This window comes from Trachinotus anak, unplaced genomic scaffold (genome assembly GCF_046630095.1).
Source record: "Trachinotus anak isolate AG129_WGS33_773 ecotype Australia unplaced genomic scaffold, CSIRO_AGI_Tana_v1 ptg000009l, whole genome shotgun sequence".
Lineage (NCBI taxonomy): Eukaryota > Metazoa > Chordata > Actinopteri > Carangiformes > Carangidae > Trachinotus > Trachinotus anak.
This window is the reverse complement of record NW_027273860.1, coordinates 1,703,118-1,724,251: the sequence shown is the minus strand read 5'-3', so window position 1 is coordinate 1,724,251 and position 21,134 is coordinate 1,703,118. Positions and strand designations below refer to the sequence as shown.

Genomic DNA, 21,134 nt, shown 5'->3' with positions numbered 1-21,134 from the left:
AGTTCAGTTTAGAGTCAGTTTGTGTATAACTTCAGCTGTTAGTATCTGACAGTTCTGACTCATGATCCACTGATCTCTTGGCAGAAAAACTATATTCAAGGCCAATCACCTTAATAAGTGTCAGTGTTGGTTCCAGTGCTGAGCTTCTGTTTTGGTGCATCTCAGAGTAAAAGGTTCAATATTTTGTCTGCAGAGGACAAATTAAGCAAAGAGACACTTTTCCTCCCAACTGTCAGTCATCTGTATCGCTGCTACTTCCACTGCAACTGATGATAAAAGTAATGATAAAGATAAAAGTCTATGTCAGACTGTGTTCAGGGAACCCCCCCCCCCGTGCTGTGTCAGCGCTCTGCTACTGATCAATAAACTCATCAAACTCCACTCGTGCATTCTGGCCTTGTTAGAAACCGTCTGAGCAAGAGGCCATAAAACCACAACCGTTACAGGGCCCGGGGTTTGCTGAGCATTTATTCAACACTTAAATATGACCACAAGCCATTTCCAAGTATATTAATACACTTTGATATCATCACTTCAGGCGCTGCTGCGCCCCCAACATACTTAGGAACTCCAGGATCAGACACAACAATGTAAAAGCTTTTAATGCACGTCTGCAGGAAGAAGTGCCTCTCACTGTGGTTGTGGTTTGAGGGTGTAGTATTTAATCCTGAGGTTGGGCTTTAATGTGTTTAACCTGTTCAGGCCTTCAGGCTGTAGGACTGGCTCCGGGGCAGCACTGGTGTCGAGCAGGGCTCAGCGCTCAGTGAACAAGACTTCAGCCATTTGTGACTTTGAGGAATTGAGCACAAGAGCTGAGTCTTTAAAGGTCCCATGAGGTGTAAAGTGAGAAAAAAACCCATCACCTCTCTAAGACGCAGGGTTGGACTGGGACCAAAACTTGACCTTGGTATTTTTGGCCCCAGTGGCCCACCACAACCCGACGGTTGTTTCTACATTTTCATGCCCTTATCAAGCCACTATTGAGATAGTTTCGGTTTTTGAGAAACAGGGAGGACGGGGGGGTGGGTCAGCCTAGGAAGAGATATGATGAGGCCAAAAAACCACGGGGCCACTGCACCTGCTTTATGGGCCGGTTGGCGATTTTTCTTTTTAATAAATTAAATTTTAGCGGCCCCAAGCTGCGTCAGCCCAGCAGCTGCTTAATGTGCCAGAACACCAGGCCAGCAAAACTCGAGACCGAGCTCAAACTATAAATCCAGTGAAGACAAACAAAGCTACAACCAAAAGACAAAACTCACAGGTAGGGTCACTATGTCGGCAAGTTTCCACCACTTTTGCAAAAATTGATTTTCTCTAAGTTACTGACTGAAACACAACCACAACTGAATGATGGACAAAAAGTGAAGAACAGCATCTCCTAAGTTGTGAAACATCAGCAGCATTTTTTTTTTTTTTTATTGTGAGAAGCTGTTTCCTCTGAGTCGACTTACGTAACGGCGACAGGGAAGCAGACAGACGGGGATCTCTGTATCTGAAGCAACTTTTGAGAGAAACACTGACCTTAAATGTTGGCTTGACATTTTCATCCATTTGCCTTACGGGAACAACTATTCAGGATACTCATCTTTTATTCAACACATAATTCAGACCACACACATTTAACTGCAGCCATTATGACCAGTTACACAGCATTCCAGTAGAAAATATTGAAATGGGAGTCGTGCTCACTCGGTCTGCTGCAGGGAAACAAAAGAAGCTGCTGCAAAGTTTAAAACCTCCTCATGTCAGACGGAAACAAAGCCCTTCAACATTTCAAAGTCCACAAAGAAAACAAAAGCCCTCCTCTTCTTCTTCTTCTCTCCTTTATTGTGGATGTACATGTGCTAAGTTTTTTCCCTTTCGACAAACAAAAACAGGTTCTGTGAAGCTTTGTTTGCCTCTGACCGTGTCTGGCCGCCGCTGCACCAAAGGCACTTAAGCTTTTCAGGAGCGCAGCCATTTGTTATCGAGTGCATCTGGGAGCCGGCAGAAAACTTCTGAAGTCCGCAGCGCTTTTGTTCACCAGCTCAAAGTAACCACGAAGCACTGAGATTAGTCGCGGCAGCGTTTTCTCCCCAGGCAGAGCAGACAGAAACAGAGTCATTACCTGAGGTTCATCACTCAGGTGTCCAAAACTCCCCCCAAATAAATGCATGTTAGCACACGGGCTGACATTTAATAAAGGTTTTTTTTTCTCCAGCAACCCCCTGTCTGAGAAGATTTTACAGAGCTGCAGAAAGTTGGAAAATGGTCTCTACGGGATACGGAGAGTGGGCTTAATTTCATCTCTTTTCAATCTCAAGAGCTGCAAATTACTCTGACAAGCCTAAATACGTCTCCATCCTCCCCTCACGCACTTTCATCTGCAAGAGATAAATTTACATGAGCAAAGTCTGCAGGTACGACACGGGCAGCAAGAGAACTACTGGTCAAAGAAAAATAAACCGAGACACTGTTAACCTGCTCAACCGTGAAGGAGAGATGTTCATCAGTGACTCATTTACTGTGAAATACCTTCAAAGTCTGCGTCTGTAAAACTCCAACTGCCTCAAAACCACAAACATCTTCTAATGGATATCAACACCTCAATAAAACCCTGTTAAAGTGTGAGACTTGGGACCTTCAGTCTCAGGTGTGAGCTGGACCCTGGCATGAAAACAACCGTGATCTGATTGGATGGAAGAATAAATCTGCTCCTGCTTCCTGTTTGAAGCGGTTGTTGGTAACATCAGCTGCATCTGCTGCTCACCAGGAGGGAGATGGCTTGCACATGACGTCTGTTGATATTCATTTATCGTGCCCTCTAACACGAAGCGCCGGGGACGACTGCCGCTGTCAGCCGGCTCCGACCAGACAGAACAAACACGGCATGATGGGAAATGTTTAGCATGGAGCACATCCACCATTGATCTCCCTCTGAAGGCTGTTTTCAGATCAGCCAAACGGGACGAGCTTCAACGCCGCGGCTCAGCTCTCAGGTTTCACGGCAGCTTTTAGAGGTCGATACAGGAGCCTGCAGGGGACATTTGTTTGATGTGATGGACGGCAAAGCAAACTGGAAATGAATAAATAGAAGGTACATTAGCAATGGGCAGCATGTCCAGACTAACCCCATTACTGTACGCTCCAAGTGGGCTTTATTTTGGGCGGTTTCACCCTTTAGCAGAAGTAAAGACGCAGTGAGACGCTGGTGTGGAGGCTCTACTGCTCTTTACTGTCACATCTGGTCAGAGCAGGTCTCTGTGCTGCAGCGAAACATCATTACTTTAAATAATTACACATCTGGTTTTGGATAATGAGGAAGTCTGTTTATCCCGGGGAGTGTTTTTAAGGAGGCAACTCTTCTGCTGTTGCAGGACTGTGAGTCTTCTTCTACTGCTCCAAACCTGAGAGCGGTACCAGGACAAAATCACAGATCTGCTGGAATTATCTTTGTGCTTCTGTGGCTTTTAGTTGGTTTGCAGGGATGGAAAGATAAATGCTAGTGAAAATGTTTTTTTGTTAATAAATGTTAAACTGGTAGAAGAACAAGGGAATTAAACAACATTAATTCTGCAGATGAACAGGAAGCTGAAGAGAACTACCCCTAAAGTAAGAAAAATAAATGATTGAAAAATCATTTTTTTTCAATATCTATGTTTTTTTGTGGCCATTTCCCTTAAGCCTTGATGTGTTCGCAGACTAAACGTCACGGCTCGACAGAAGAGGTGAGTCCACGGGTGAGTCGAGGGGTCAGAGTTCAAACACAGGTCAGAGAGACTGAGCACTGGAGGTTTGTATATGACGGACAGTAGAGACAGAAAGTTGGAGAAATGATTCCAGAGGAGAGCGTCGGCGACCAAGTTACCGCTGCAGGGGTTGTAGTTTTATTTCATGGGGGCTGTAGTTTTTTTCTGGGCCCACAAAGTGTTTGACTTTGTTAACTTTCAGAAAGACTGATGACAGAAACTGTGAGTGACTGTACAGACGTCAGAGCCCGGACATTAAAGACGCTACAGGTCGGTCAGCCTGACGTCCATCAGAGACTTTAAATTAGTGTTTCAGTGAAACAACCAAAGAACAACTTGATTTATTCAAATCTGAATAAGGAAATGTTTGTATTTGAGAAAGTGGTAATTTACAGCTGCGTCTGTGTATTTACTGTAAGTCAGTTTAATTAATATAATCTGCATTTATAATAACAGGAGCCACACCGCACATCTATCATAGCTGTACATCTATATTACCTAATATATAATATGATAATACTGTTCATGCTGACAATATCGCTTTGTAACAGTCAGTTTTCTACAGATTTCATACAATGTGTGTTTTTATTTGACCAGGAGCTACTGTGATTTATTTATGTGCAGAAATTCAAATCAGTAAGAGATTACTGGATGGTTTCGCAGTGAAGCTGTGACGGTGACTGGAAGTGAACGTGACACATGTGCAGCTCAGTCACATGAGAGAAAAAGACGAGATGCAGCTCAGGTTTCATCTGACAGCAGCGTTAAGTGTTTCCTTAACCCTGACCTCCACCTGTGTGTGTGTGTGTGTGTGTGTGTGTGTGTGTGTGTGTGGGCTGCATGTGCTATATATGCTCATATATACAGAATGTGTGTGTGTGTGTGTGTGTGTGTGTTCCCACATAACATATATTATGTTCCCTGGTCAACATGCCTGACATGTCAAATAGTGTGTATACCAAGTGACCTCACATGACCTCTGTGTGTGTGTGTGTGTGTGTGTGTGTGTGTGTGTGTGTGTGTGTGTGTGTCATTATTGACGTCACTTGTAACCACAGTGCCAACATGACATTGTCCAGTCCATTTAGGAAACACCAGTCATCACTGCAGCATGACACACACACACACACACACACACACACACATTTCTCTCTACAGAACATACTAGAAGCAGGTCTTCTTTTACTGGTGATGGATGAATGTCGCTTTGTTTTATTGATATTTTTTGTTGTTATTTTACTGAAAATGACAGTAACAAGGATCAAAACCAGGATTTTATAAAATGCTTTGGTCATGAGTCTCAGTTTTCTCACTGCAGGTCGACTCCTCCAGCTGCTTCATTTCATGGTTAAACAAGCTGTAAGTGATGATTCCACATGATGATCTATAATTCTGGTGGGCATGTTTTCACATCTGGCAAAAAGTTCAATTTAACTATTAATTTAAACCTTAAAAATCTATCACACGTCTTGTTGTTGAGGGTGTGGACTGTAAACTCCTCCTCATTCCCACATGTAACAGCACATTTCTCTGCTCATGATTTGGAGCTTAAATCAGGTCACACACACAGACCAGCTGCTCCCTGATCAGAACAACTGATGGGAAGATTTGTCAAAGTAAAAGAGCAACAGGAAACGTCGACCAACACAGTCCGAGACCAAACCTGAAGGTCCTGGTTTCCACTGAGCAGGGAAGCTGCACGGTGCCAAAACCCTCTGGAGATATCCTTTTTAGGTTCCTGCAAGACTCTGGATCATATCTGGAGATTTTTTGATTTGAGATTTTATGATCGGAGTCCAGATTTCATCATATGGGTCATAGTTTGAAATATCTGGGTAACTTCATCTCCAGATTCTGGACCAGCTTTTGTGCAGTGCTGGATCACACCAGAAAACCTCATCACTCCCAGACACAGCAAAGATCCTGAGCAAGAGGCCTTTCTCATAACAGAACAGCAACGAACCAGCACATCTCTTCAGATCTGCAGTTCACACACAGAGCTGATCCATGATACTCTGATCTACAACAGAAGTTACAGTTTTCACTCCGTCACGACAGATTCATCCGAACCTCGGTGAAGGAACTCGCTCAGAGTTTAGATCAGAGGTCTGAGCTCAGGTGTGTCTGAGAAACACAGTGTGAACACACAACAATCAAATACAGTGAGGAGCCAAGTAAAGTTTTAGAGTCTGATCCTCACCCTCGTCGTTGATGAAGTCCTTCATGGAGGCCCAGGTCTTGTTGTTGCAGTAGAAGGAGGCGTTGGCCGGCAGGCTGCCGTTGACGCAGTGCGCCGTGCTGCGGACGCACTTCTGCCGCAGGTTTCCCATGAAGAGCTGCAGGCCGATGAGGGCGAAGACGCTCAGGCAGAAGACGGTGAGGATCATCACGTCAGCGAGCTTCTTCACAGACTGGATCAGAGCGCCGACGATGGTCTTCAGGCCTGAGGGACCGCCGAGGACGCGTTATTTAGACCAGTTACAGAAAGAACTGACTCTAGGTCAGTTCTGACCAATAATTTAACTCTTAGTAAAATTCTATTTTAAAAGTGAATCCAACCATCACTGAAAAAATCCAATCATCTACTTAAAATAATGGATCACATATGTTGGACTCAAGCTAATTAAAGGATCAGGTGTCATAAAGATGGCTGCCACCTGAACTGAGCCTCCAAATCCAAAATATTTCAGTCCAAACACAAATGAATCCATAGTGACGAAGCTGTAAAGAACCAAACTGGTAATAAATTGTCAATATAAAGCTGAAGGTTATGGAGGGAAACTAAAGAGCAGCCATCTTTATGCACAAGACAATAAATCACAAAACAATTAATTGATAATATAAAAAAAAGAGTCAAGCCAATTTAAATCTAACATTGCTGTTGGGTGAAAACCTTCATAAAAATATTCACATTTTTCTTTCTTGTTACATGGAAATTGAAGGTTTTCATCCAACAGCAGCTTTAAGTTTTTCAAAAGTGTGGAACAAGTCACAAAATGAAACAAAACAGGCAACAACCCCCCAGCAACATCCATATAACAACACAACACAACACACACACACGGTAAAAACAGCAGGAACAAAACACACTCAGAACACAAAGGGTGCAGACAAGTAGACGTCCAGATTTTACAAACAGTTTCTTTCTATTGTTTTTTTTTTTTTTTTTAATCAGTTGAAAGCACTTTTTTAATTCATTAGAAACAGACTCTAATTTCTCTAATGTCCAATGATGTTCTTCACACTGAGGCGTCTGTAAACTAATGAATGACTGGTGTGATTATCTTCAGCTGTGGCTGCAGTTACTGCACAACATGCTGAGTCACATGTTGCTGTTGTGTCATAGTTATAACATGTATGTGACATTGTTATAACACGGCCACCACAATGGCATCACTATGTTTTTGTTGACGTTGTTAGCGCTACATGCTAACATGCAGAGTGGAGACATGCAGAGGCTAGCCAGCTTCAGATCTGAGGAAATACTTCCACTTTTTGATATTTGACATTTGTTTCCATTCAGTAAAATCACTAAGACTGAACCTTTTTCCTTATGAGCAAAGAGCATGACAATAATCATTTAACCGGCTTCTTATTTGCAGACTGTTGCAGTCACAGGTTGAAACGGAGCAGAGACGCCTCAGGACAGAGAGAGAAAAGCCGATGGGTTAGGGTTACATTATATAATCTTCACTAATCATGTCTGAAGCCTAAAAAGCTCATGTTAGGCTATAAACCAACGACACCACGGTCACATGACTTCACCCTCACCACCTCTAAACTTCAACTTGTAGTTTGATTTCGCTCTGACGTCTGTAGTCTCATTTGGACACTTGTTCAAATCACAACTGGAGCATTTACTGACGTATTTTATGTTGTAGAATAAAATGTGAAAATGTATTGAGCTGGTGTTAAACACAGACATTATTTCAGTCATCGACCAAAAACACGTAACCATAGACTTCGGGACGAGGAAACCAAAGTGCTCAGTCCAAGGGCACTCTACGGCGAATGTCTGCAAATGATAGTTTATCAATTAATCGTTCTATATCAGGATATCCAGTGCTTGAACCATATTATAAAAACTGGATTCAATGAGCTATTATCAAAGACCCTGATTCAGTTGGGTTGACTATGCTACTATTTACATATGATGTCATGTTTTCTGCATCTGTTAATAAAACTTTATGTCCTTAATGTAGGGAAACACAGCACAATTAAGACAAATTCATTTAAAAATATCAATTTATCTTTGGTTTATATGATCAAAACATCAAATAATAATGAGCATCATTGAGGATTTGGAGCCGTTTTCTTTTTTTTTTTAATTTGCTTGATTCACTTGAGTCGTTTTATGTAAAGTTGCTGTTTGCTAAACCTCTGATGTCCACTCACAACCAGTTATCAGGAAGACGTCAGTGCTTCTTTCTGCATACTACCTATGTGACAGTGTCAGTGGGGGGTGTTAGTGCTCAGTAGGTAGTATGCAGGATGAGATTCCAAACACAGCCACTGATTTAGTGCTTCCAGCAGGCCGGGAGGGGTGCGTTTGATATTCGCTCCCCTGCGTTCACTTCCTCACCTGGGATGACAGAGATGGTTTTGAGCGCTCGCAGCACCCTGAACGTCCTTAAGGCTGACACATTACCCAGGTCCACAAACTCAGTCACATATCTGCAACAAGCCGGGAGACAGAAGCACAAAAACAGACACACACAGAGGGGTATGACCGCACTGAACAACAACAAGCCGACACAGAGGGACTCAAAGATGGAGATCTGCATCGAAACAGACAGAGAGAGATACAGCAGAGACGGGCCGGGTCGCACAGCAGCGGTGGACGCTCAAGCCAGAGACGTCGACTGTTCAGAAGGAGAAATCAGATCCTCAAAGCGAATCACAGGGATATAGACTGGATCCTCAGATTCTGAAGCCTGAGTTTCACCTTCTACCTCTGCAATAAAACAAACTCATGTCTGTTTTACTGGCTAATAATCTGGGTGTTCGCACAATCCACAGAGTTTGGACTGCAGCTAATGATGACTGCACTTATTAAGTAATTTGATGATTATTGTGTCCTGTTGTTTTCATGTTAAACATAAGATCTGTGGTTTTTTAAAAGACTTATAAAACCAGTAAATCCTCACATTTGAGAGGCTGGAAAAAAGAATATTGAACAAAAAATACAACTAATCAATAATCATAATTGTTGCTGATTAATTTTGAGCTAATTATTTCAACTCTAGAGTTAAGTGGACAATAATTGGTGGTTATTTTATCACTGCTAAAAGAAAAACTGACATATTGTACGACTGCTAGCTGCTACAGCTACTGCAGGTACACACTGAGCGTCAGTGCTAACTAGCAAATTGCTACAAAAGAAAATATAAAATACAGAACATTAAATTTACTTGGTAAATTATTAGTTTTTTCTGAGATTAAAATAGTTTTTCCTCCGCACAGGCTCTCAACATGTTAACAAATCTGACTGGTTTCTTGTTAGCTAATCGCTCAGTTAGCTTGATGTTTGCAAGTCATCATTAGCAACTAACCAATACTCTTTACAAAAAACGTAGATTTTTACGATGTCATTCGCTAACATTTTAAGCTTTATTGAAATGTACATTATTTGTTTATTTTCCCAGCTTATACAGTTGTTGAGCTGCAAATGTAAAACACAGATAAATTTGTTGTTAGCCTGCTGTTTGCTAATTTGTGTTTGTGCTGTGACATTAGCCAACATTAGCTGTAATTTTACAACATCTGTACTTAATCTACCATAATGAGCTTGAGTGAAATTGACATAATTTATTGTTTTTATAAATCATTAAATTTTTTCAATATATCTTTTATCATTAATAATTTGCTTACATCCACATTTTATCTAAATATTGACTGGTAAAACTTTTATTTTATTGTATTTTTTATTTTAATGTAAGTTAACTGTAGGTGGTTATTATTTACTGATCATCCATTTATTCACTGTGAATATTATAAACATTATCTAAGTATCTTTTAGCATTGTGTTGTAGTTGGTAGCCAAACACAATTTGTTTTATTATTATATTTTCATCATTATATCAGAGGAAGGTTTAGGGAATTTGTCAGAAACCAACCAGTCAACCAGCTGCCACGTCCCTACATTTGCACCAGATGTTAAAACAACAAAGACAATTTAAAGATGTGTGAAAATGTGCATCAGGTACCTGAACGTTTGCTTGATGTTGGTTTGAGTTGGTGGCTGGAAGTGTAGACGTTGCCAGTCAATAACACCCAGAATATTAACTGATTAATTATAAATATTATCAAGTGTTTGGCTTCGACACATCTGACTTCACCATTTCTTTATTCAGACCAGGTGATTACACCTGTGACCCCTGACTGGGCAGAGAGCAGGAGATGGGCGGGGGCTGGTGCTGCGAGACACGGCAGACATGGGACGAACAAGAGAGGACGTTCACGACGACGTTACGATGACAAGGTTTGGTTTTTCTGTTCCTTGTCGCCCCCTGGTGGTGGTGAGGCCTTACCTGGGATGACTGAGATAGTTTTCAGGGCTCTCAGCACTCTAAAGGTTCTCAGCGCCTGCAGGTTCCCTACTTTGATAAACTCTGTTAACAGCCTGTAGGGGGCAGTGTGGTGGTTGTCAACATACAACAAAAGAAGACAAACATAACAGAGTCTGAAAATACTGTGGTGATTTAAAAGCACACTCCTGGTTTGTTACAGCACCAACGCGCCACCAAATCCCCAAAATCAACTCTACTACTGAGCCGTCCTCAGATTTCAAACATCAGCAGGTCTGCGAGGACACTGGAGGATCTGGATGTGCTGTTAGCAGCTGTAACAGAACCAGCGAGTGTAACTTTACAGATCTGGAAAGAAAAACGATAAAAGTATCAGGGAAAAAGAGAAAAGATAAAAGAATCACAGAGAATCAAATGTCAGTTTGTCTTTATCACCATAGTTTCTGTGAACATCATGATCTGTAATTTTATTTTGTGTTGATGAAAGATGAGCTCTGAGTTCTGTAAGTTCATGTTCTTATTCAATTGTATCAATCACCGTGAAGCATCCAGACTAGAACCAAACCAGCAGCACGGCCAATATTATCAAGAAAACCGAGCCCGCAGGTCGTCTGTCAGCAGGTTACTATGACCCAGAGTCAGGTTTTGTTGCTAGGCGACATCTAGTGGTCGTAGTGATGACGACAGGAGCAAAGGGAAAAGTGCGGTGACGTAGTTTATAGAGCGACAGAGTCCACGTCAGGAGGAGGTTGGGGTGGATGGATGAATATGACCCAGGAGAGCGGTGTTCGATTCCCATGTGACAGCAGCAGTTTATGTTGTTGTTATTATCCATGACCGTTCGACAAAGTTAACCACGTATATATTGATTTATATTGTTCATATATTTTAAACCTAAAAAATTCAGTACAGAACAAGCTGTTACCAATAAGACACGATTATCACCTGTCAGTTATTACAGCAGTAACTGTGTGTGTATTAAAAACAACAGAAATTATACTTTCATGAGGGAAGAAGACAGAGACTTTCCTGGGACATTATAGAGACATTCAGCACAATGAAAATTCATCATTGTATGTCTTATCAATTATCAATTATATCAATTAATTTACTCTTTTATTTCTGCAAAACAATAGCTACAGTTTCCCCAAACAAACGGTGCATAATGAGGTACAATGTGATAACAGTTCCCAGTTCAGGTTGTGAACACGTGCGCGTTAGATCGAATCAGACGAGGCCGCGAGAGCCGGAAAGGCGCCAAGTGATGGCGGCCATTTTGGGCCCCCAGTTAGATGGAGTAATCTGATCCCAAGCTGCTAACAGCCTTCCATTACGGCTCATACTTCAACGCTGTTGACTGGCAGGCTGATTGAATTACAGTGGGGGGGGGCATGACCAGTAGATAGAGGCCACAGGACCAGTTCAGCTCCGACAGTGAGTTAGAGCTCTCTAGTTCTCCCCGTTACACTCTGTTTCCCACATGGGTCCGTCAGCTCTGTGTTCGAGCTCGTGCTTAAATAAATGTGAGGAAGTGTGGAGTTAAAACTGTGCAGCTCTCCCCACCCGTCTTCACGCCAACAGCTTTAGCTTCATTAGCTTGAAATAGATAAATATGAGGTTAGACAGAAACAATTCTGTGGCTTTATCAGCAGTTTTATTACACTGCAAACAATATTAGAGAAAAAACTATTTAACCAAGACTGAACTAATGTGTTCATGAGATTTTTTTATTTTTATTTTATTTGTTTTATTTTTTTCTCTGTCTTCCACTTTTCATGTAACTTTTTAAATTTGGCCCCTGAAATCCTGTAAATTATTGTTGTTCACAGGAAACAGCACGATCACTCCTTCCACTCTTACAGCACGAACACTGACTTTACTGCTATTCATCCATTCATCCATACACCTCATATGCCAAATATGCACCTTTACTGTATATATATATATATATATATATAAACACTGTTTTTTATTGCACTAAGATCTTCGCTCATTAAGCTCATTTTCTATCAAAATGTGTCAGTCAGCTGTTCATGTGCACAGTTATTTATTTGCACTAATGTAATTCTCCCATGTTATTGTCATTTTTAATATAGTATCACAGGTTTTGTGTTTTACTGTTGTTGCACTGGCGTTGTTTCTTCATGTTGTTGTTGTTTTTGTGTAAAAAACGACAGTTCATCTTGCACCGGTTGTGTGTTCTTTTTCTGAGTATTTTTAATGTCTACTCCATGGGGACAAATTAAGTTTGAATTGAATGAAATGTGATTCCATTATTTGTACAAGGTTTGTTTTGTTATTTTCTCGTCTCCACGATTGGACCCACGATTCTTTAAGTGAAATTTTTATGCCAAAGTTGAAACATTTTTGTGTTTTCACCTTCATTTGTGCCCCCCAGGGAGAATTTGCATCCTCTTGTGTCTTTGCAGTGAGTACTTTGCATTAATACTTGTGCGTGTTTTGTGCAGTAAAGCATTATTTTCTGATTTCTCTCCAGACCTGAGTCAGTGACAGCTGATGTTCTGCTCAGTTAGGGTCTTATTTTATTACAGTAATAACTCCTGTGTTTTTTAATTAACATAGTGACGATTTTATTATCTTAAAATATATGAAGTGTTGCACCTTTAATGCTGTGAAAATGTCTGTAGAGTCTGGTGCTGCTGGTCTGGTGATGACAGCCATTAACATGTCATTACACCAGCAATATCAGCAGCACAGTGTGTGTGTCTGTGTGTGTGTGTGTGTGTCTGTGTGTGTGTGTCTGTGTGTGTGTGTGTGGTTTGAGGAGAGGAGGGGAGGGCAATGGACTCTGTTACCATGGGAATGTTGACTTGGTGGGAGGGGAGGAGAGCATAAATCAGACATTTAGTGTGTGTGTGTGTGTGTGTGTGTGTGTGTGTGTGTGTGTGTGTGTGTGTGTCTATTTACCGACCATCACTCTGGTTTTAATAAAGCCCAGGTACAGAGGGGTGATGTGATGTGTCAGGGGTGGAGTGTGTGTGTGTGTGTGTGTGTTTGTAGATGTAAAGGATGCTGGGATTTTGTGTGTGTGGTACCACACATTTACTTAATATGTTCTTCATCCTTGGTGTGTGTGTGTGTGTGTGTGTGTGTGTGTGTGTGTGTGTGTGTGTGTGTGAGAAGAGCTGACTTATGTGTCCCTGTCCTGCTAAAGATCCATCTGACCACAGGGCAGCCTTTGGTTCAAGGACACACAGCTACTGACATTGTGTGTGTGTGTGTGTGTGTGTGTGTGTGTGTGTGTGTGTGTGTGTGTGTGTCGCTCTGAGGCCAAACAAGAGATCTCCACTTTGTCTGAATGATAGAGCAGAACAGATGGAGGGTGTGAGAGTGAGCAGCAGGAAAACTCTGCTTTTATTTACTTTTTTTTTCTCTTTTTCTTCCTGGAACTGCAACAAAGATTTACTCAGTTTCCCAGAATTCCTTTTCACTTGAAGGGTCTTTGAATAAGTTATCATCACTATAGATATTCTTACAGTTATAGCGCCTCAACAACATCACTTAAAGATTTGATGAACTGTGACGAGATGTGATTTTTATAAATTTCATATATTCAAGTAAAATGTTTGAAGATAAATGAGAAGATTAATTCATTATTTAGTTCTGTCAGTTTAGTAATTAATATTATCCTTTACAAGCCACATTTCAAATGAATCCATGGACATAAGATCAACATTAAGGAAAAGTGTCAGAAGAATAAAGACAAATAGAATCAAACTGTTGATGTTTTTAATGTGTAATGTAAAGTTGTGAATTAAATCAAGAGCAAAAATTTCTAATTTAAGGGAACAAATGATGAAATTTAAAAGGGTATTAATCAGTAAATTTAAGTAATTAAATGAGCTGAGAGGACAATTGAATAACTTTAGAGAATTATTTCTAATTTTTGAGTCAAAATATTTATTAAAATGGAAAAATGACTCAACAGAAACATTTGTTTTTTAAGCTGATCCCTGATCTTGATGATGATGATTCTCTTCTTCTTTTCTGATACATTTCTGAACCACTCATTTCTTATCATCTTGAAAATGTTGGGATTTGGCAGGAAAAGTAAGCCATCATCCTAAAAACTACATTTATATCCTGTGGAAGTCCAGTCTGTGTGTGAACACATGGTCAAGGTTCAGGACAGACTGTGGACCAGGATAAATACTGATGAGTCAACAATGAACATAATTCTGTTTCCTCAGAGAAGTATTCAGTAGAATATAATCAGATTTAAGCGTCCGCTGTCAGAAGAACCCGGCCGGGTCTTTCTTTGGCCAGAAGAAGAAGTCGCCTGTGACCTACTGAGCACAGACAGAATGTAAAGTACATCAGCAGCAGATGTGTTGAGTGTTTTAATGGTGAGTTTGTCCTTTACGTGAAGCTTTTTCCCTCTGAGGGACTCGGCCGCAGGTCACCAGGGTCGTATTATATAAGTCCGCAGACACAGCGTCCCACCATCTGAGGGCACCTTCATCAAGATGTTTCAATTTACCGGGCGGCCGCCGCGGAGGTGACACCGCTTCATTACACCGGGCGGTGACCTCAGAGCCGAGCCTCGGGGTCAACTATTGATCCGATCGGTTCATTCTGATCGTTTATCTTCCCGCCGGCGTCCCTCGCTGCACGCCTCCAGCTCCTCAGCTCTGTGATTGATCGCCGCCTGATCGCTAACCAAACCAAAGCGCAGTGATTTTCCATCAGTCAGTCAATTACTGAAGTGGGCAGGTCACGCTCTCTTATTCTCCCGTCACCCACGGCGTTCAGAGGGAGAGGAGACCCCGAGCTGCGGCTTCTGTCTCAGGCCTGAAGTGACGGTTTGATGGTCGTTCATGTGCTGAGTGTGTTTAAGGAGCTTTTCAAAACCTGTAATTTGGAAAATGTCTGGGTGTCACTGACTAAATCCCTTTTTTCTCTTCTCTGCAAAAACACTGAGTAAAGTCGTGGCTGTTTTCGATCTGCTGGGGTTTTAGTTTCAGTTTCCTTCCATAACCTGCGAAGATGGAGCTGCATCTGATTCTAACTAAATGTGGGCACATGACGGCTGCCGCATTGATCCTGCATCTGTTTGGTTGAGACTGTCCTGTAACGAACGAGCCCACAGGTCGTCTGTCAGCAGGTTGTTATGACCCATAATTAGGTTCTGTTGCTAGGCGACATCTACTGGTCGTAGTGATGATGACAGGAGCAAAGGGAAAAGTGCGGTGACGTAGTTTATAGAGCAACAGAGTCCACGTCAGGAGGAGGTTGGGGTGGATGGATGAATATGACCCAGGAGAGCGGTGTTTGATTCCCATGTGACAGGAGCAGCTTATGTTGTTGTTATTGTAACCATGACAACAAAGATCATCTAATGATGAGGAAGTACTTATTTTAACCCAAATCACCATCTTTTCTTGAACCTAACCAAGACATGACTGTTATTATAGTAACCATGGCGACGAAGGTAGGTATGTCGCTCTTAGTACAGTCTGTGTGTTTATTATAGCAACTATGACAACCGAGGTCTGTTGCCGTAGACATTATACATGTAACCTCCTCGAGTGCTGCCATGTTTATTGCTTACATGCAAATCCAGTAGATTTATATGCTTCATGGTTTATTACATGAACACGTGGTGAAAAGTGACTCCGGCTGACGACTGTTTTTCAGATCATATCAAGTTTTACATTTAGTTTCAGTGGTTCTTAGTCGGGACAACAGCCTCTCAGTGTGTCCACAAGAGTTCAAATCTGATTCGAGCTCATGGTTCTCAGATTAAATGTGTGAGTCTGAGGACGTCGGCTCTGTGTTGGCTCATTAAAGTGGAGGTGACCTCAGTAATGAAACAAATCCCACGATTGTTTAGAAAAGCATTTACAGTGAGAAGGTGCCATTTTTCACAGCTGACCAGCCCCTGGGGAAATGTGTTTCTAATGGAGGCCAAACCCCCCCCAGTGTGATGGGATTTAATCCAAGGAGAGCAGAGGTCAGTGAGCAGCGCAAGGCACTAACACTGCCAGGGTACAGGGTTCAAATCCCACTGAGGTCAATGCAACAGTCCTGTCACACAACACACACACAACCTGTGTAGACTGCTCAGTGAAATTAAAGTGTCAATACAACAATATTAAATAGTCTGTTCCATGTAAATATATGATCAGATAACATAAGTTTATCTGTAAACGTGACTGTTTCCATAATGTTTTTATTATTACATTATATATAAAATTTAAAAAGTTATATCTATCCAGAATTTCAATATTCTACATTTTCAATATCTAGATTCTAAGATGTTGTTTAATCCATGAGAGAGTTTCATGGTTTTTGAAATCATCGTGTTTTATGTGGAAATTTTAATCTGAAAAACTGTCAAACAAAAGTATTGGAGTAAAAAGCACAAGAATTTACTTTGAAATGCAGACTGAAGTAGAGTAGAAGTGTCAGTAAAGTGCAGTTGACGTCACTTCTCATCACTGCAGATGAGTTGTTTTTAAAGCAGCTTCTGCTTATTAGGTGCTTTAATGATTTATGACGCTGCAGCCTGAAGTTTGTCGTCCTGCGAGCGTTTGGACGGACAGCACAATGAGACAACAGCTTCTGAAGTTTTTCCTTACTGTGCAAATGTGTCTGAGTTTAACAAACACACTTGTGCTTAGCTGTGGAAACATTTCCGGCTCGACAGGCCTGTGTTAGTCTTTAATTCCACGGCCTTAATCCCATCAGTCGTGTCATATTAACTCGCCCCTCTGCTGCTCTGACTCTCTCTTTTCAAGCGCTGTCATTTCTACTTTCTACCTCTATTCCTGGTCAGATGTTCCACAATAAAAGCCCTGCAGAGGCTGAAACAGCATATTCTTTTATTGTGAAACATCGACAGGAAGTGCTGATTGTAGCGTGACACCAAACAAACCAAGGCAGGGTAGAATAAACTGGAATTAGACAGGATGCTCTTAACTTTTAAAATGGACCAGCTACACTTAGTTTTAGTTTTAGTGGAAATCTGAACTCATTTTAAAACATGTTTCATCTATTAATCTGCAACATTTTCAACTTTATATGTTTTTATATTTTTCTTACCTTTTTTTATTACCTTTTATTTGCTTATTTTGTCTTTTGTGAGACTCAGTCCCTATTAAACAACTTCAGTTACAAAGATGCAAAGACGCAGGAGTAAAGATCATTTCCTGTGATTCTTTTACCAGCTCCACTCTTTAAAGTGGTTCATTGTGATATCGATATCACTGACTCGGGTCAGTGCACTGTTCAGGGGAGTCAGGGAGGGCGGAGCCAACATGGGCGGAGTTTTCCAAACTACTAGCAGGACACGTCACGACGAAGCGGGAAGCAAAGATGTCGCTTTATAGTGCTAAGAAGCAAGCGTTAGCATTGGCATTTGCCTTGCTAATAAGAAGACAGGGAGCAGCGAGGAAAAGGCTGAGCGTGACCTCAGATACAGAGAGCAGCTTGTGACGGAGCTCCGTTTCCATAGCGACTGTTTTCAGGTCTGCTTTACGTGCCTGGCTGGATGCCTCGTTTCTATTGGCCATGCCGGAGTTCAGAACGACGTGCTACGCTTTGCTCAAAGAAGCAACGAAGCGTCGCCAAAGCCTCTGGAAATAAAGGAATCAGAGCGCAGTGGTGCCGATGCTGTTCTGTCTGAAAGCCCCATTACAGTGGAACTAAAGGTGCTTATCAACTATGTTATCCAGGTAGTTGTGAGGTGCTGCTGTGTCGTATGAACACTGGAGAGGAATCATCTCTCTGCAATAACGAGTACGTTTATTTACCTGATATTAATTTAAAGAGGAATATAATTAGTTGATGTTTCAGCCTCTGCTGCTTTGATTTTGAAATCTTTTTATTGCTTCTTTTAAAATATGAACATTTAGTAAAGTATGAAGGTGTGTGTGTGTGTGTGTGTGTGTGTGTGTGTGTTTGACTCACGCCATGACAATGACGCTGAAGTCGAGCCAGTTCCAGGGGTCCCTCAGGAAGGTGAAGGGTCCCACACAGAAACCCCTCGCCAGGATCTTTATGAGAGACTCGAAGGTGTAGATACCTGTGAAGGTGTACCTGGGGGGGGGGGGGATATGAAGCAAAGAAATGTAGAGAGATGGGGGGAGAGGAGTGAAGAGAAGATGGCCGACAATGGAGAGGGAGGAGACATTTTGGTGAGGGACAAAGGATGAAGAGAGGAAAGGACAAAGGAGAGTCAAAGGTAGCGAGAGGAAAGAAAAGAGAAATTCAAAGGAAGCAAAACAAAAGAGGGGAGGAAATGTGGAAGAGTAGTAAAAGGAAAAGGAAAAGAGGGATCACAAGGAAAGGAGGATTAGGAAATGAGGAAGGGATAGATGGTAAAGAGGTGAAGATGGAGAGGAGGTAAAGAATAAACATGTTATAAATGAAATGTTGAGGAGAAACACAAAGGAAGAGAGGAAGAGAAGGAGGCAGGAAATGGAGGGCAAGGAAGGACAACGAGAGGAAATGGGTGAGGAGAGGAGAGATGAATAAAGAAAGGAAGAAGGAAAGAAAGAGCAGAAAAGAGGGGACGGATGAATATTCATAAAATCAGCAGAGCCTCGACTCTCAGCCAAACAGCCTTCACTTATTCAGTTTGTCCCCAGAAACAAGTTTGACCCGACAGGAGCCAACTCAACCGTACAGAGACAGACAGACAGGAGAGAGTCGGGCACGTCAACACAGCTGGAGGCCATTAAAGGCTCGCTTCACCCAAATCACTCAAACACACCACAGTTTGGATTTAAACCACACGCACAGCCAGGAAACAGCACAGGCTTTTCACAATATGAGTCCACTTCATGTTGCAAGCTTACACACATTTACACTGGAGTCTGAATGTTTGCAGGCAGATGAATATTTTTTAAATTTGATGTGTAAAATGGAGCCTGGGGCCTCCTGAGAGTCCGAGGAGTTTCACACCAATCGTTCAGTTTGATCCCGGGGGGGGGGCTCTCGCAAGTTTCTGAAGAGCTGCTCCACTGTCGCCATCTTGGCAGTGCCTGACTCCGCCCCTAACTCCCAGCTAATCCAAAAAAGGGCAAAGAGGTGGAGCGTGTGTCAACCTTACGCTCACCCACCTGTCACTCAAAGAGACCATGCCCTTAATTATGCAGAACTTTAATTTGAAATTGCAAACTTAAAAATACAAATGGAAATACATGAATTTAAATAAAAATGGTTCCCACAAAGCCATGTTTCATAAAATTGAAATGTGAAATGCAATTCAAGTGATGGCCCCTGACGTATCAGACAGACTTTGACTTTGAAAAGAAAAAAAATCTCTTCCATGTTGTGCAACACTGCAACAAAAACCGGGCAACAGACAGACAGACAGGTAGACAGACAGACAGACAGACAGGTAGACAGGTAGACAGGTAGACAGACAGATTCCAGGTGTACTTACTCCAGGTACTTGGCCCAGTACGCCGGCTCGGACATGGCCATGAAGCAACAGTTGGTCAGGATGGTGCACATGATGAACAAACTGAATAACGTGAGCAGGTTAAGGAAGAGGTAACAACACATGGTGCATCATTCATCATCGGTTCTCAAACACAGGTGGAGACATGTCGTCCAACAGGTGTTAGCGCCACCCAGTGTCTGCAGTCTGGTCTTCAGGGGGGTGGGGCCTGATACTCCTCTCCATATCCAGACGTGAATCATTAAATATGACCTGATATTTATTGTCATTATATGATGTTTGTTAATGTAGCTGCACAGTGCGAATCACTGAAGCAATTGTAATGTTTGACAGCAGAACCTCCAGGTTTCGTTTCCTGTATTTTGTTAATATTCTGTGGTATTCTGGGTAATATTTGTGGAGAGGTGAGTTATTTGCAAGCTTTGCTATCGCTACATAGCTCACATTAGCATTAACACTGTTCACTTACCTGTGGAGAAGAAACTTTGTGAGCTCAGCATCAAACTTTACTAAGACCTGTCTTCAGTGGAAATCAACCCTTTTCTGTTTCTATCACTTCTTCTCTTCTACTGATGTTAGCACGCTAACCAGCTAGCACGATATCCAGTCTGCGCTAAAGAAGTAGCTGCTCAGAGGACTTATTATAACCTCTTGTCTTGTAAACACAACGACTGAGGCTCTTACTGAGACTGTTTGACACAGTAAACATCTGTTAACGCCAACAACAGCAAACTTACAAACAGCCTTTAAGATTCACCCGATAAATGTCAGGGTTACTGGGTTAAAACGTGTTTACGTGTGTCACGTAAACAGTCTAGAAACATTTGTGAGCTCTGATAACCTCGAATTTTCTAATAGTTTTTGTGGTTTGTTGGGAAGCAGGTGGGCGGAGTTTGGCATGGAGAATAATAACAGCCAGAAAGAGAGTCACACAGTCAATTTAGTGTACTTTTCTCATGATTTACAGCTCTTAGTCACTGTGGATAAAAGCATCAACACAAATGTGAAATGGAAATGTGCTCAGTGCAAAGACAGCGATCGAGGAAGTGAAGCTTTTATGGCTTGTTCCCTCACCGAGAATCTGCCGAGTGTCAGCTGAACGCCTGAAATCTAAATGTAAAAAAAAAAAAAGTGTCTCTTGCCACAGTGTGTGTGTGTGTGTGTGTGTGTGTCGACTACATGCCAAAGTGATTTTTACATGTGCTTTTTTTTTAAGCACCTTTCACTGATTTCCCATTAGGGCTAAATAAAGACGAAGTGCTGCGCCGAGTTAGCATGTGTGTTTCAGCGCTCCCCTCCGACGCCTGCCACATTCAATACAGCAAATTAATATGCCATTAACAGCACCGATGGGAGAAAGGGCCCTCTCTTGTCTAATCATCATATAATGGGGAGCAGTAACTTTCCAAACTGTCAGAAGGCAGTAATACATGTTAAATATCACCCTCA

The 21,134-nt window shown here is 41.8% G+C and overlaps 1 protein-coding gene across 2 annotated transcripts in view; it reads right to left on the bottom strand.

The window, feature by feature from the left end:
• LOC139624942 (sodium channel protein type 5 subunit alpha-like) overlaps positions 1-20,563 on the bottom strand; it is a 121,722-nt gene extending 101,159 nt beyond the window's left edge. The window contains exons 1-4 of one of the 2 annotated variants that reach the window (XM_071484380.1): positions 19,668-20,563; positions 18,188-18,316; positions 10,259-10,350; positions 5,929-6,171 (exon numbers count right to left, since the gene is read on the bottom strand). In XM_071484380.1, the coding sequence (XP_071340481.1) occupies positions 5,929-6,171; positions 10,259-10,350; positions 18,188-18,316; positions 19,668-19,789 (586 nt within the window). In that variant the 5' untranslated portion in view covers positions 19,790-20,563. Of the gene's footprint in view, positions 1-5,928; positions 6,172-8,310; positions 8,403-10,258; positions 10,351-18,187; positions 18,317-19,667 lie in introns of both variants that reach the window. The other variant, XM_071484379.1, reaches the window with a different exon arrangement.
• Positions 20,564-21,134: the final 571 nt, after the last annotated feature.